General features: G+C 47.2%; 1 protein-coding gene across 1 annotated transcript in view; it reads right to left on the bottom strand.

The window, feature by feature from the left end:
- The window catches only part of LOC126637397 (vascular endothelial growth factor receptor kdr-like), a 127,621-nt gene that overhangs the window by 71,021 nt on the left and 39,302 nt on the right, over positions 1 to 17,298 (bottom strand). The window contains exons 4-6 of the mRNA XM_050310631.1: positions 6,480 to 6,607; positions 2,109 to 2,268; positions 564 to 700 (exon numbers count right to left, since the gene is read on the bottom strand). Of these exons, the coding sequence (XP_050166588.1) occupies positions 564 to 700; positions 2,109 to 2,268; positions 6,480 to 6,607 (425 nt within the window). The remainder of the gene's footprint in view (positions 1 to 563; positions 701 to 2,108; positions 2,269 to 6,479; positions 6,608 to 17,298) is intronic.

Raw genomic sequence — 17,298 nt, 5'->3', positions numbered from 1 at the left:
ATACCCCTTGTTCCCTCTGTTGTTTCTTTTGGAGAACTGAGAGGGTTTGGTACCTCAAATGCTCAGTCTCTTTCATGTTTCCACTTCACATTTGGCACTTTCATGTTGCCTTCCCCAGAAAGCTCAAGAACATACACCCAGAATTTAGATTCCATTCTTTGCTGGCAATTTCAGCAGGTACAATTTTCTTTTGTTTTGTTTTTCTCCTACTTCATAAATCCCCAAATGGATGAGGAGATGAACAACTTGCAACCTTCGTAGCTGCCTTTGAGATACAGAGGGCAGAAGAAATGAGAGTTTTTCTTCCCAGTAAGAAGCAAACACTGCCGGCTCTCCTTGCCAGAGTATTTTTAGCCTGAGATTTGCAGTTTAATCTGCAGGTTCAAGAAGGTCAGATAAGTTTCAGATTCGTCCAGACTAAAAATAGGATCCATTGTAGGCTTCCAACTGGTTGGACATGTTTCAGAAGAAGGCGTGGTCAGGTTTGCCTCAGCCCTGTGGACAGGTCTTTGTTTTGGGGAGGGGGAGATGCACAGAGGCAGAATCAGTTTGCATCCACTCACCCTCCCACGGGGACACGTCCAGATGAACTCAATGCGCCCGTTGATGAAGGTTTCTGCTTTGCATTCCAGATGGAGAGTCTCTCCAACCAGAAGTTTTCTGGGAGTTGCTTTCAGAGCCAGGTTCTGTATTCTGCCCTCTGGAATGGAAAGGGCAAAGGTGTAACCTCACAGCACTCTCTGCACCACTCACACGAAGGGTGGAATCCACACCACAGTCGCCTCTTCAACATCCACTCCTTTCACTTCCCAAAGCACCTCCCCTCATTCTGTCCTTGCAGGGGAAATTGTGGGAAATGCCCACACGTAGAAACATTGGGTCAGTTGTGTAAATGCCTGACCAGCAGCTAATCCCAGGGACAGAGTCATTTAGGCATGACTCCTCCTGCCTTTGCCATGTGTGGCTCCAACCCTCACTGCTCAGCTCCAGAGAAAGGCTTCTCAGAGGTGACTCATCCTTTCGAGGCCTCAGCACGTGGGGATATGTGAGATGCTCCACTTCTGTGGAACATGAAACATGTTTCTCCTGCCCTCTCCTGCCCTGCCCCCTTCCTTTTCTGAATGGGATCCCCAAACCTCGATCTTGCATATTTATTGATGCCTTAAACGCATCAGCTCTGAACTAAATTTCATCCTGTTTCTGGTGCCCTGTACCAAACACACCCCTGAGCACTGCACAGTAACACAGGATGGAGTAAGGGATTTTTGATTGCAGAGGGATGATCTAAGAGGCTTTTTAGGTTTGCATTCATAATTTAGTAAAAAGTTACTCCAGCAATGAAAAAACCAGAGATGGAGAGAGATTTACAGGACCCTTATTTGGCTGCCATATGAATTTACAAGCTTGTTGTTTAAAGCTGAGTGCTAATTGTATAGAAGGATGCCATGATCTAATGGGAATAAAGTCACAATAAATATAAGATATATGAGGAAAGAAAGAACATACATTGAAAGCAAAAGAAAAACAAATTCTAATTGAGTTCATATAAAAGTTCAGCACTCAAAAATTTAATGTTCAGGTTCAAATGTAATGTTCATGCTTCAAATTCGGATTTTCTTTATGAGCTGAAGCTCAACTGTAAATACAAGGGAAATGGTGTAGTAAATCAGCAAGAGAAAATATACAAAAGAGCAAAGATTTGAATTAGCAGTTTAGTGAGATTTTTATACCATGATCGTGCGTGTTTAATGACCAGAAGCAAAAATAAAGCTGCTTTTGGTTTATGCTAAACGAGCAGCTGTTTGAATATACATACAGCTCAATCCAAGCAAACAAAGCCTTGGTGGGGTTTGAATAAAACACTCCTGTTTTGTACCACCTCAACACCTGGTAATTTTTCAAAACCAGGAGTGGATCAAATCCAAGCTCTATTGAATAGGAAGAAAGGGGAAGACTGAGTTTACTTTTAGCATTCCAGCTTGGACTCGCTAGAGATCCATACCAATTAGACATATCAGATGTAATTGAGGCTCCCCAAGAAATACCCCCGGGGCTTGCAGGGGAACAGAGCCGGTGTGGCCATGCCTGGTGCCAGGGGGGTCACTCACCCAGTCTCTGGGCCAGGTAGTAGGAGTTGAACACGGTGCCATTGATGTCTGCAGAGCATGTGAGCACTCCAGAGTACACAAAGGAGTGAGAGGGGATGACAAACCCTCTCCTCGGGTCCCACACCATCCTCTTGAAGTTGATCTCCGCAGAAGAAGGATACTGGAAGAGAACAGACAAGGAGGCTTGTGAGACCTTCTATTTCCCCTCCGACCATCGAGGCAACCAGCCAAGGCTGTTGGGGGAGAGACGGGGGGAGATCCGACCTCCCAGAGTGGTGGGTGGTCTCATTCCACACACTTCTTAAGCAACATCAACCTAAGCAAACAGAAAAGCCCTCCCTGAGGTGGGACTGTCTTTGAAATCCAAAACTCAGATATCGTAATGGGGTTTTTCAGCAGCCCCAGTCCTCTCAGACCTTGGGCAAGATGCTGTGCTACCCAGTGCAGGTCCCATTTCTCTCATCTCCTTATGGGAAATAATTATGCCCATCTTATATTAATTTTGTAGGGTAATATTTTTGCAAGTGGTTAAGAATAAGATTTGCTTCTCCCAGTTCCACACATTTTTCTGGGATCTCACAGTACTTTATAAATATGTGTGAAGTGAGAGCCTCCTAAAATTGGAATTATTCATGTCACTGACTCACCTGACAGCAGTTATATACAAGGTATGATCTGCAGCCAGTCATCTATACCACAGAAAGGGAGAAGACACTCTCAGAGCACCCCATGGACTTCCTGGTGACTTCAAAGTGTAAATCATAGAATGGCAGAAATAAGGGGACTTAGTAACAGACATTTTTTGTCCTAAGTTCATAAACATTTGTAATGTTCTGGGATTCTTGAAAAAAACACTCTCTATAAGTTCTCCTCATGAGGAAGAAGTGAGAATACAGAAGGCAAATTAGGATGAACCCTCTTCCATATACCCTTGGACACACCAGTGTCAAGTAGCTTGGCTTTTGTTGGTGGGAATAATTAGTTTATTGCTATTATTAACACACAGCTAACCCTGTGTGTTAATGTGAAATTGAGTGCAGAAAAATAGCTCAGGAGTGTGTTTTTGCAGGAGGGTGAATGGAAGCCCAGGTAGATCTGACTTTCCCATCACGACAAGGGAAGGCCCTTTAGTACTGGGGATGCTCTATAGGAGTGTTGAGATCACTTCTGCCCCCCAAAATGAAGGGTTTGGGGAAATCTCAGTGTGCTTACACACATGATGGCTAACTTTATTTGCAGTGCTTCTCCCTCCTCCTCCTCCCATTCTGGATCCTCAGAAGAGCAACGTGAATGAACAACTTGCTGTTGTTCTCTTCTCAAAGACCTGGTTTTATCTTGTGGAGTTAACCAAGGAAGAGCAGCACCGGGGACTGCAAGCAGGACTTTCCCCAGTGATGGAACAGTTTTGCTCCTATTCCTGTTGTTAAGCAGTGTGCAATTTCTGTTTGTCTCCCAACAGTTGGACCCCTTGTTTGGCACTGCAGCTTAAATAGGATTTAGTCTAAATAATTCTGTTCCACGGAACTTGCAGCTTCAGGCCCTGGGAGCTGAGGCTCAGAACTCTCCTCTGAATACACAAGGGATGAGGTTGGCATTGGTTTGGGTCACTTGTTACATTTCCAGGCCAGACCAAAGACAAAGGGATTCTGGCTGAGGGGCAGGGACTGGGGATGTTGTGTGGGAAGGAGGCACAGCAGGACAACTGCTGTCTTTTGGAGCAGCAGCTCTTCTGACAGCAGTAGGAAACAGGGATTTCATGTAAATGCTTTTGAAATGATCAAGCTGTGGCGTCTCTGTTTAGAACCATTAGGAAAAACAAGACAAATTACAGAAGGAGATCTGAGACCTGAGGCTTATTCATGCTTTAACACTTGTGAAGGTCAGAGCTGTAAGTGGCAACTGCACACTGAACCAGATCAGTGACTAAACAGATCTGACAAGACTGAAAATGCTTTTTTTTGCCCAGAATTAAAATCATGTTAGGCAAAATTAAAATCTGAAATGTGTGTCTTAGCATGAGTTCATTAATAACAAAGATGATATATAGAGTTAGCTGGGATCTGCTTAGTATTAGCAAGAGGTACCTTTCTCCATGCATATTTAAAGGCCAGAGAGTGCAATGATTTTAAAGTATAATGGTAACATAAGGAACTTAATTTACAGTGGAAAAAAATACATTTTCTACAAGAATAATAAAATGTAATAAAGCTGAACTTCATGGTTTGGCAGCTCTGCTCCCCGATGGCAAGAGGAGGGGAAAGAAAAAATAACCCCACTCAGGAGGCCCTTTTCAACACTGCACACGTATTAAATGTCCTCATAAAACATCTGAAAATATATATATAAACAATCAAACAAAAAGCGTCGATGCTGCTCGAAGGAAGTCACAGTAGTTTCCCTGCCTTTGAAGTGCGTTGTCTACTGGAGATTAAATTTGGAAGTAGAGGATGTTCTAAATTTGTCCGATCGCCTTGTCCACCTCTCCCCCCACCCGCTCACCTCCGCCCCTCTCCCGCCCCGCTTCCTCCCTCACGGGAAGCCGCCACCTTGGCTCCACAGGGCAATTCCCACACAGGCACCACAACGCTGCCTTTCCGCCGCTGGATCCCAGGGCCGGCCCGGTGTCCGCACAGCCGGCCCGGAGCGCTCCGTGGGGAGCAGGGCTCGGTGTGGCACCGGCCGGTGTGCTGAGCTGGGAGGGACCCAGGGGGATCATCGGGTCCTGTCCAGGTCACACAGAGCAGAGCTCAGTCCTCTCCTCCTCTGCCCCTCCCCAGGCAGTTGTGACTGCAGTGAGGTCTCCCCTCAGTCTCCTCCAGCTGAACACACCGAGTGCCCTCAGTGTCCTCAAAAACTTCCCCTCAAGGCCCTTCACCATCTTCATTGCCCTCCTTTGGACGCTCTGTAATAACATATCTTCCCTATATTGTGGTGCCCAAAACTGCATCTACGTCTGTGCCCTGCCCTCCCCTCCAACTGCTCTGCCTCGGAGGGGGAGAATCTTTTGGGGACTGTTTTCTGTGCATCTCAAAAGGGAGATTTCGGTGGAGATTTCATTCCAGCAAAAAGATAAAGGGCTTCAGTTTGTGTTGGAAATTACCAGAAGAGAATTTAGCTGGCAAGGAAAGCAGGCTTGCCCATAAATAAGGGAATAAATGTGGAGGTTGGAGTTCCAAGGCCACACCGAGTCTCACATGACTGAGAGCACACTCCAGCCATGAATTTGTTTGAAGCAGGCTGGAATAAGATGGGGATGTTTCATTTTTGTAGCCAGGGAGGGAAGGTGATAACACTTATCCAGGCTAAAGTGATAAGCTATAACTGGAGAGGAGCCCTATTGCCCCTTTTTAACCCCTGCTGACAGAAGTTAAAAACGGAGATCTGCTGTAGCAATAAGGCCCATGCTGTCCCTCTGCACGTGTGCTGGAAACCTGCCACGGGTCTCAGCAGGAGCCTCCGGGATTCCATGTGCTGTGTCCCAGGAGAAGGACACATCTGAGACATCCAGCTGCTGAGAGGAGCAGAGGTGCTCGGACCCCTCTCCCAGCACAGTTCGAGCCCCTCTGCATGTGCTCTGCTCTCACCGTGTCCAGAACAGCCCATCTCCCACCGCCCCTCGGAACAGGCTGGAAACGGGGCAGGGGATGAGCTCTTGTTCCCATCAGGATGGCTCAAGCCTTCAGCCTGGCATGGGAATGGAAAGGCACGTAACTTAGGAGGAAAAATGCAGGATTGGAGCCTTCAGACCTGTGTTCTGTTCCTAACTCCATGACAGGCTTCTCTGGAGAGCAGCTCTAAAGTCCTTCAGACGGGTGACTAGACCTCCATCAATTCAGGAAGCCCCAGACCTTAAATTTCCATTTTTATTATCCAAAACAGCCTTGGCCTCCACAGACAGTTCTGTAACCTTGACATTCAGGTGTAACTGCTGCCAAAGGGGTGGATGCTGCAGCCTCTTATTCCCAAGTCTGAAACTTGGTTTAAATTGATGAAATGAAGCAAAAATGGGCAACTGTTCTGAAGAAGTTCAAGGTATAAAAGAGAGAAGTTTTCACAAGAGAGCAAATAACCAGGTGTTATACAAAGAATTCTGAAGAAAAAACAGCGCTTTGTCACCTACCTTTGCCAATTTATGGAGGAACACCAAGCTACAAGGTCAGAAATACATGTGATAAACTCAGCCTAGTCCCCTAAACACCTTAGCACCCAGTTTAATTGTAACACTGCATGACCAGGACCCTGCCTCTGGATTTTCAGCGTTTTTGCTATTTTTTTCCTGAAACTTACCCAGCTTCATACATCTTAATTTGTTGCCAAAATGTGTTGGCAGCCCAGAGCTGTGAACTGAGCTTCTCTGAAGCAGTCACTCACCTGGGTAAGCTTGGGTCTGATGTCTGGAGAGGTGACGCGGCAGGGGACAACCACTGTTTTCTTGTCATCCAAAATGTAGATGATTTCGGGATGCTCCGGGTGAATCTCCACAAATGGATTCCTGTAGTCTGCAGGGAAGAGAACACTGATGTGCAAAACTGCTCCTTTACTGCTCAGTTGCTGGGAGGGCACTGCAGTCTGAGCAGTTAAACTGCCCAGAGAGGCTCACTGGGGCGTGTGACAGGACACCCACCTGCGTCCTGCCTGCTTGTGAATGCCAGTGCCACCTCGGGATTAGAGCCAAGGATTGGGATCTAGCCCCATGTCCATCCAGAAATTGCCCAGAATGGCACAGATTTCTGTGCAAATACATGAAAAACTCCATGGACTACCAAATCAAGATGCCAGTGCTACTTGTGGGTGTTGGGAGCCCTCTTGTCACTCATCCAGGGGTATCGACGTGTGTTTCCTGACTGATGATAACAGTCTTTGCTCAAGGAATGTCATGGAAACGTGTGAGTGCTGTCATTTGGAATTAACCTTCAAAGGATCAGCTCGGTGCAGAGCTGGAGTTCCTTTGCTCCACAATCCAAACCAGTTTCACTCACAAGGGCTGACAGCAGAGACTGACACAGGAGAGTGGCACTGGTGCCTTTTGTGCTTTTGAGAGCTTAATTTTAGCTCTGAGAACTGGAAATAGGATTCTTAGGAGACAAAATATACCATGGGATTCATCACAACGAGGGCAAGTGTTGGTTGGAGCTTTGTGTGTGTGTCAGAGAGGCCACACATGGTGATGACCATGTTTTATAAGAGGCTCTTGGGGCACTGTGCAAGTACCAGAGATGTGAGATTAGTGTGGGGAGCTGTGACAAGGGGCTGATCAGGAGCACTGAACATGAGGTAGTAAAACAGCAGGGAAAGAGCAGAAATCTGGATGATTTCTCTGATTTCTAGTATTGTCTTTTCATGCCAGCTTTTATTCTGAGCCAGTTTATTGTGACTGGGTTGTTCCATCAAAAGGCACGTGCTTTGGAGTAAGGGCATTGCAAGAAACATTAGGTCAGAGAGATTACTGGAATTAAAAAATTAGGCCTCTAATGTCCCCACATTTAGGAAGTTCAGATACACATCTGAACTTTCTGGTCAGGCAGGAGCTGGTTCTAATCAAGCCTGGGGCTGAGAAACCAGATCTCCAGACCACAACTCTGTGGGTTGGTCCAATCCCTAAAACTAATAGGAAATATTTATACTCAGTCCAGTGTCGTTCACTTTCCCAAACAGCTCTGTTAAATTCTTCTGTTGAGTCACATTATGAAAATGTGTTTAGTGTTTGTCCCTGAGCTGCTCAGTTCCTCTGCAGTCCTGCTCTCCAGCTGAACCACACTTGGAGCTATCAAATGTGACAGTGGCCAATTTTAAAGCTTGTGCATAGGGTGAAAGGACTTTAGACTTAAAATAAGACTCTGGACTGTTAAAAGAAGATCCTTGGATTATTTGTGATAGGAAAAAGCAGAGAAAGTAGATTTTTATGTATTTGCAGCAAGCACTGGGCTGGGAGTGCAAAAAAGTGTCAGGGGAAATGTAGTCACCATTATTTCTAGTCCCGTGGAGAAAAAGAGAGAACAACGAATGTGCTGGGGTAGACAAGGGTATAGCCACGAGGAAACTGCTGGGGAAAAAGGAGCTTCTTCATCCCAAACTGTTCACAATTCTGGGTCAAGTTTGGACTGAAAAGATGGGAACACTGAATATAAAAATACTTGTGCCAATATTTTTAGAGGGAATTTCAGAATAGCACTGTTCATTTAAAAAGTAACATAAAAAAAAAAGGCAGCTAAGCACATGTTAAATAATCCTAAAGTGTTGGAAATTATTGAACTGTGCAATGATTGATACACCTTAGTCAAAACAGAATAATATTTCTCAAAAAAAGGCAGTTTCTGGGTTATAAAGGTTGGGTGGGGAAAGGGAGGGATAGCTTGAGCTGTGACTTAATCACTAGTGAATGTTGGGTCTCAGGGGCTTTATTCTCACTGTGTTTTGGAAAAAAAAAAAAAAAAAGAAAAAGGTTTTATATTTTATGGGTCCTTCCCTTTCCTAAATAAGTGAGGTGTCCCAGGGCCCTGTGCAGGCTGTGCTGTGTGTTATGGCAGGGCTTTAGCCAGTCTGTAGCTTGAGCCTAAAGAGGGTTCTCTGTCTGCCAAAGGGCTGTTCCCTCCCTGTATTCATCTGCAATACTGGGGCTCTTCAACATGCTGGGGTACCTGGGCTGGGGTACCTGGGCTGGGATATCTGCAGGGATGAGTGGAGCAGCTCCTGCTGCTGTGACAGCTGCACTACTACAGGCTTGACATGAGAGCTTAAAGAGGAGGTTTTAGGGCTGCACTTGGGTCATCAGGGGACAGTGACCCTGGAGTGAAAGGGACAGGCAGTTGCAAGGGAAGGTCAAGCACCTGGGTATGTCCATGAGGTCAGGGAGGCTTTATTTTCCTCCCTAACTGTAAAACTGTGCAAAAGGAAAAGCAATGTCGTAGAATCCCAGAATGGTTTGGGTTGGAAGGGATCTTAAAGACTATCCAGTTCCACCCCCTGCCATGGGCAGGGACACCTTCCCCTAGCCCAGGTTGCTCCAAGCCCATCCAGTGTGGCCTTGGACACTTCCAGGGATGGGGCAGCCAGAGTTTCTCAAATATCTCAGTCATCAAGCACTATAAAAGCCCCAGCACACAGAGAACAGGCAAACCTGGTGTGTCCTGCAGCTGCTCGTGCTCCAGCTGCTCCAAAACCCCTCCTGAGCAGAACCAGGCACCGGGAAGAAGAGGCTCTGAGCAACAGCCTTTCCAGGCAGCTGGACCATTCATGAACAGATAAGCAAATGTAAAGTGGCTCAGCACTGGAGCTTAACAAAATGGCAAAGAATAAATTCTGAACTAATCAAGTGCCAGCTGATACCTTTGTTATGGTTTGTGGAGACAAAAAATAGATCCTTCATGAAACTCCTAAGTAGTTCAGACTGACCGTGGCGTGGAAAAATGATCTGCTGGAACACTGGGAGTGTCACTGCCAGGTTTAGAAACATGTCCTCCACCTTCAGTTCATCAGCAATCAGTTAACTCCTTGTAAAGAAGTCTCTCAGAGACAGAATTTCTTGAAACTAAAGGGACAGGGTCGCTTTTCTTTAAAGACGATAACCTCACCCTCAAGGAAGATGTAATTCCAGGTGGTGTAAATCAACTGCACTCAACTGGTGCAATTTGGAGAGCTGTGGCATGGGAGATGCAGGTGTTGTCTTCTCCACAGTCACCAGCACTGAACTCCAAGGGAAAAATTCCCAGCAAAGAAACACTTGATGAAAATAGAGCATTTCCCTGTAGCCTGGCACATTTGTTCCTCCTGAGCTGGGAAGGTGATATGTCCTAGGAATGTTACCCCTAAAGAAACACCCATCAATTCCCATAGGATAATTTAAAAGAATGATTTACTGTGGCTACAGAGCTCATTATATGTGAAGAAAGACAAGAGTTGAAGCCCATTAGGGACTTATCAGCTGCAGCCCCAGCTCCAAGGCAAGGGAAAGGCCCCTTCCCTTCGGTCTCAGACTGGCTGTCGAGCTCCCCAGGTCAGTGGAAGTTTGCAGGAAACTGCAGCCAGGCCAGGGTGTTACTGTTTACCCAGCACAGCTCGGGAGGGAACACAAACAGCAAAGCCAAGGAAGCCGTGGCAGGGGGATGGAGCAGGGAAGGGACCTGCTGTCCAGCCCTGGGGACAGCCAGGCAGGGAAATCAAACGCCACTCACGAAAGCAACTCAAAGGTCAAGTGCCTGCAGAACATTGTTTTCTTTCAGGCAGTGAAGCCCTTTATGTTTAGATTCTCCTTCTGTTCAGGAGGAGATTAATTGCTGCTCAGGATGAGCTTCGGGAGGGTCCCTTTTAGCTCAGCCCTGTCCTGCCACCTGGTGAAGCTGAGGGACCTAACCCCCCCCACACTGCACTCAGGGTATTGTAGATTCAATCTCTCCTACAGCTCTTTACTTTCCACCACTCTGTCATCTGCCCGTGTCTGAAACATCCTCCTGAGACACACACACAGCATTTTGTACAGGGTTTTGGGTGCTTTTCGTTTCTGCTCGTGTTTCCTGCACCGTGACAGCAATTTGTCTCATGATATTTGTCTCACATCTAAAGCAGGGGAGCTGATACTGCCTCTCCCTTCAGGTGCTGTCTGTCAGCCCACAGAGAGGACAAGCACTAAATGGCCTTTGAGGACAGTCATTCACGGCTCTTCATGTCCGTGTAATTCCCGAACATTCTCATTTTGCTTCTCACTTTGTTCCAGCTAAAGGTAATTCTCCCGTCCTCACTCTTTGTTCCCTTCCTTCGGCCATACCTAAGCTGGGAAGCCTGGGCAGGGTTTTGCAGGTTCTTTAAGTTCATGTTTTGACGTAATCCCCATGAAGTCTGTCTTCATCAAGGTCAAAAACACTGAAAGGAGGTTTATAACCTGTTCTTTACAGTAATGGGAACATTAGCAGTGAAGTGACACTTTGGGCAGAGCATTTTGGAAAGCTTCACAGGGAAGTTGCCTGGTCTGCTGTATTTCCCCTGGTAACCCATCAAAGCCTCCTCTAGGTACAGGAGTAACTTCTATAAAGGAACTTGTTTTGAAACTGGATCTTTGAAAATAAAAGACCTTTCAGTTTAGCAATGAAAAGAATTGGTGGTGGAATGTTTAGATTAAACAGAAAGCAGAATATTTTCTCTTTAGGCAAAACAAAAGTGACTGCAAAGCCCCCAGAAGCCATTCTGAGTCAACATGAAGCATTCTGTTTTGGTCAAATGAAATGCATTCTTCCCCTGGAGATTACTGTAAGAAACACAGGAATATTTGTAGAGAAAAAAAATAATACTTTCAAAAGTGTTACTTGAAAATTGTAGAAGCAAAATGTTTCTCACTGCCAAACAAATAAAGGCAAAATGCAAAGATTTGTGTGTAAAAAAGAACAACACAAACAAGAATTCTCCATGCTTTGGGTGGAATTATGTTTAAAGCAGCAGGAGAATTTATAAATTCTGACTCCTCACACCAGATTTTAGGCAGGCTTTGAGTTTGTAGAAAATATTCTCCAGCTTTACCTGAAGTGCCTTTAAGAACAGGTCATAGTTAAGTCTCATTGAGAACAGGACTCCCACATTAGCTGCTGCTGCCAGACCTTGGGGAAGGCTCAGCAACTCCTGAGTGGATAAGGAATGGGAAGGAAGAAGTGAGGGAAGTGTGTGTGATTTTGGCTGTTGGGATTTTACTCAGAAATTCTCCATCAGTGGGGAGAGGATTGGTACATTTTCCTACTGGGCTGTCAAGAGCTGTCCCTGACAGTGCCAGGAACATCTGCTGCTCACTGAACATCAGCTTTTACAAGGCTCCTGCACTCAACAGACCCTTTAGGATACAGTGTGAAGATACTGAATGTCTTGATTCAGAATTAAAAGCATCTTGCTTTTCCCTTGGATCCAGTCCTTGAGGAACATCAGAGAAGGTCCTGCCCAGTGACACAGCCTGTATTCCCACGTGGTGTGGCCCTGGCACTGTTAACTGGGATGTGGTGCCAAGCCCTTCCAGCACTCTGTGGGACACCAGTTTATCTGCTGGGCTCCCCCTGAGCAGACAGAACAGCCTTTGACTATCTCAGCTTGCTCAGTGTCTGCCAGCAAGTGTAGCTATCTCGGTGTCTCCAGCGTGGAAGAAAGAAGAAATGCAGCTCCAGCTCTGTTCCCACTGGAATATCTTGGGGAAAGCCAAGGGCCAAGCCAGGCTGTCAGCCTGGCCCTGCATTTCTGCCTCTCACATATGCATTATCTCTGTGAGCTCTCAAGAGAATTAGGAAGGTAGAAATCAGCTTCAAAGCCCATCAGAACCAAAATATGATCTCATGTGAGGGGTGTTTCCATGCACTTCCATCCTCTTTAGATTTCTCTGGGTGGGGAAGGGATGGAGACAATGAGGCTTCACATCTCTGGGCTGTGCTGGCCGATACAGAAGAGGCTGTGGCTGATGTGACACTCTACCCTGATGCAGCACTTGTAACAGCTCTCCTCACTCTTTCCAGTGGCAAGGGAGAGCTCCTGCCCTTCCCTGGGGATGCCTTGCTTCTGGAGCTGACCAGCAGGACAAGCTGCTGGGAATGCACCCTCTTTTTCCTTCAGAATGGCCTTAACAGGATTTGTGCTCCCATATAATGTCTGTCTTGCTTCAGATTTGATTTGCAGTGCCTGTGCTCTGGGCTCCTGGCAGTACTGCCCTGTGGCTCAGGCTGGCAGTGCTGGTACCTTCGTGATGTCCACATGAGCTTTAACAGAAGCCAGAACTCAGACTCTCTGCAGGGGTATCCTGGGGTACACTGTGCTCCTCTGAACATCAGTGCCAGAAACCAAATGTCTGGAAGCAAATTGCTCCCTCAGTCCTGCCGTGTTCCTGACTCACAGTAGCACTGAGGTGGTGAAACACCAGCAGCTGATGGCTTTGGGTGGGGGGACCTTGTTAAAATGCTCACCAGTTTCTGTGATCAGTGAGCCACTGGGACCAGCAGGAACTGGGGAATGTCCCCCCCGTGCTCGGACCCTTGTGGGAGCCAGCACTGCTGTACTGGGCTCACACACAGCATTTTGTGCCAACTACAGTCAGAGGAGGTGGGACTCGTGATTCTGAAGTACTTATTTGAGAACCAGCCCTATCACAGGCAGAATTATTTCAAGAAAGAGAATAACAGCCCTGCTTTAGACTAGAGACTGCATGTTGCTGGCCCCATGTCTGTGATGAGGTGCCTCCTTTAGCCCCACAGCTCTAGCAAAGCAGTGCTTTTGGGGTGTGGGCAGCAATCGCAGCTTGGAAACCTGACTGAACTTCTCCAGGCACTTTTTGGCAAGATGTGAGCAGCTCTGGTCACCTCAGCAGTAAAGTCAGAGAAGTTGCTGGTGGAGGGAATCAGAACCAAATGGACTGGTGCTCCTTCCTCTGGTGCCCTGCTGGAGTGGTACAAAGGGTGACTGTGACGCAGAGCTCAGGGCTGGAACTCAGAGCTGAGGCAGTGTTTGGGCTGACACCCCCAGCACTCTCACTGTGAGACAGTTCTTTGCTGACAGTAACAGTATTTCAAATAGCTGAGAGCTGCAAGTCCTGACTCCTGTCTAGACTGGGGCCTGAGACAGCCCTTTGGGAAGGTGGAACGAATCTTTGCTTGATTTTTCTTTTTTTCCTCCTTCTCTAAGCCATGTTAAATTGCATATGTGCCCTACTGTCCTGCTTTCAGCTGGGAATGGTATCTGTGTGTATATATATTAAAGGGCAGGAAAGGCAATGGGCTATTGGAAAATGTGGGGCCTGGCATCATGTAAATGATATGGAATAAGGGATGGGTGCTGTCCTGGTTTTGTCTGGGATAGAGTCAGTTTTTCTTCTTAGTAGCTGGTGCAGTGCAGTGTTGTGGATTTAGTATGAGAATAAAGCTGATAACACACTGATGGAACCACTGATTTTCACAGAGCCTGCCCTTTCCTTTGGCACAGGGATCCCAAAAGCTGGATTAAAGGAGTATGTTCCTCACAGGGAGGTATCGGTTGGGTTGGGAAGGGTGATTGCAGAAGGCAGATGGAAGCGGATGACACGTCTGGGTGGCTGTGGCAGTGTTTGCCGTGGAGGTGCTGAGCACGTGGGGCACCCTGACGTGGGCTCCTGCCACCCACGTGGGGCACCCTGATGTGGCTCCTCCGTGGGCACCAAAGGCTCGTCCTCAGTGCCCTGTGAGAGCTGGCTCAGCAGGGATGGCGTGTCTGTGCACTGAGGGGGGGCTTCCCCCACCCACCCCGTGCTCTGACAGCAGCCACGAGAGCTGTCTGGCTGCTCTGCCTGCCCAGGGCTGGACCAGACACTGCCTTTCCCTGCAGAGATTATTATCCCTCGGAGCTGCAGTGAACTCGAAGCAGTTAAAAACACCCAACTATTTCTGTTGCAGCCCTGAGCTACTCTGCATTTTCAACAAGGAGACGGGCAACAGGAGAAGGGGGTTGTCTTCCTTTTTAATTACAATCCCTGGGACTTGCAGCTGTAGTGGGAAGCAGAAAAGGCCTCGGGAACAATTATTCAGGATTAAGATCCTGAGCTGTGCCTCGCTGCTGAGTGTCAGGGTGCAGCTGAGGCTTGGCAGCTGCCCCTGCTGCCTCTGGGTCCCTCCTGATCCCAGTGATGTGCAGGGTCAGAGCTCCACGGCACCGACAGGAGAGCTGCCGAGCGCCAGAGCCCAACAGAGCTGAGGAACTGCACCAGGGAGGCTGGAAAAACAGCAACAAGCACAGGAAATAATAGCCAATAAGCAGGGCTTCCGACACAATCATGTTCTCATTTTGGTGTCAAGCGGCAGGCCAGGAATGAAGGGAAAAAATACCCTTCCCCTGCCTTTTTTGGCAATAATGGCTTGGAACCTCAGAGGACTCTGCAGCCTTCAGGGTCTGCCTCTAGATTTTCTCACTCCACCTGGCTCAGCCTCACAAAAACCCCACTGAGCACTTGCTCTCTCCAGAAAACGTCTGGAGAGATGTGCCCTGGACCTCACCCTTGTCTGGCACTCACAGAGGACACTTGGAGACAACTGATGGGTTTCTCAGTGATGCCCAGACACCAATTTCCCTAAAGAAGCATGTTAAAATGTTGGAGAAAACCACAGCTATATTCTGAACACCTTGATTAACTCCACAGCCCGTAGAGCCCTCACTGCTGAGCAGTTTTCTTGTCCCCTGCTGGCTTCCAACAAATATACACAGGGACTGAACGGGAGGAAGAGCGTACCCTGAGCACAGCATCCATGCTGAGGTATAAATAACTCCATTTCATGGGGCCAAGCAGCTTCCTCAGCCTGGCAGGACAGATCCCAGCAGGCACTCGCAGCTTGCAGACTGAGCTGCTGTGGCAGAGCTGTGCCGTGGGCTGGGTGAGCAGGACAGGGGCCAGGGGGATCCAGAGGGACCCCTGCTGCCTTGCCTCTCTCACCCCCTCACCCAAGGAGGGCACAGTTCAAGCTGGACCATTTTTCACCCACTTTCCCTCAATACCTTTTAAAGCACATGAGTCTGAGTAAGAGCTTTAGAGCGGGGAGGATGCACGACACAATTAAATTGCACCCGAGAGAGGATGGTCCTGGAGGGTGATTTAGAGAAACAGCCACACGGTGCTGTTTGTCAGGGGGACCTTGGCACAGCAGACTCAGGCAAGCAGGAGGACATCCTGCCATATTTTTAGATTTTTTTTAGATTAGCTCTGTTCCAAAGCACATCACCGGCGAGCATTTCATAACTTAAGATATTTTCTACAGGAAAATGCTCAGGCAGTCCCAGAAGATCCATCCAATTTCCTGCACGTGCTCCTGCACAGAGTAACTGAGGCCTGGGTAGGCAGCCAGGGCACTGACTCAGGAGAGAATTGAGTTTTCAGTGCAACGTTTCCTGGAGCGTGGGCACAGGGCTGGGTTAACAATGTTCCATGTGGGGCATCTGAGAGGGCGTGATGCGAAAAGGAAATGGCTCAGCACAAGAACCAGGGGGGATAAAGCAACCAGGGCTCAGAGCACCAAGAAAAAAAACAGAAAAGAGGAAATAGAAAGGGAGGAAAAAAATTACTTCAGGAACTAACAAGTAGCGCCAAGAAGCTACTTTCCAATTAGAGGAAAACTTGCTGGGAAAGCAGGATAAGGGTAGAAAGGGACTATTTTCAACAGACATAAAGAGACAGGAAAATGTCACCCACATGAATCAAGCAGGTGTGTTCACCTGGGGGTGCAGAAGCTGAATTTAGCAGTGTGGGCACATCACAGTCCCCTGGGGATTGAAGTCACAGCTCGTGTTGGTTTGACCATCATTGCACTGTCAGAGCTGCCCAGCAAAACTTGTGTTTTCTGTAAGTGTGGGTTTGCTGGGCTGTTCAAATACCATCAGACAAACTCACAGCCTCTTGAGCATTTGTTTTAGGAAGAAGATTTAAAGAACCACAATTTCGCATTTACCAGAAAAATGAAATGAATTCATTCCCATGAGTATTTGTGGGGAACCAAAGGCCAAGACTATTCAGCACCGGAGGAGATCATGTCAGCCCCTATTCAACATACTAAAAGTCAGTTCCTTTATCCGAGGATTCACAATCTCATCTTGGAAGATCCAAGATGATTCAGTGTTTAGTAATGCATTTGTCAAGTAGGCTGGAAAAAAATTCAGCATTTTGGGGCAATATTCTAACAAAAGTTCACATTATTGAACTGGTTGTTCAGTAGGCTGCAGTCCCTTAATCACAGAGGACCACGTTCCTCCTCTGAAGTTCCTGCTTCTGTTTATTATTGGATCTGAACTCAGTGATTCTGACACATGGGGGACAGGCAGCTCAAAGGGGACAAAAATGAGCAGGGGGCCATTTTTTACAATAAAATATGTATAATGCAGTCATCCAGCTTTGCTGAGTTTGTCTCCCAGATGTGAAGGACAAAGCAGTACACAAATGTGTGGGATGGGAGGAATTACAAAGAATGTTGTCAGGGAGTTTCATGCCTGGGGAGGAAGGGAAACAGAGAGGACTTGGGCATTCAGGATGAATCTTAGGAAGAGCATTGTGACAGCAAAACCCTTTAGGATTAAAGAATTTAGTCTTAAAAGGAAAAGAGGTTTAAAGAAGTCAGTGTATCGGTTACTTGGAACACAAAGCTAGATGGGACCATCTCGCTTTCAAGTCCTGGAATTGAGCAGGACAGGTAATCTCTACTTCTCACATTTGTGTCCCTGACTA

Source organism: Myiozetetes cayanensis, unplaced genomic scaffold, assembly GCF_022539395.1.
Source record: "Myiozetetes cayanensis isolate MyiCay16 unplaced genomic scaffold, myiCay2020 scf15, whole genome shotgun sequence".
NCBI classification, from domain to species: domain Eukaryota; kingdom Metazoa; phylum Chordata; class Aves; order Passeriformes; family Tyrannidae; genus Myiozetetes; species Myiozetetes cayanensis.
Note: the sequence above shows the minus strand (reverse complement) of the source record. Positions and strands in the feature narration are given on the sequence as shown.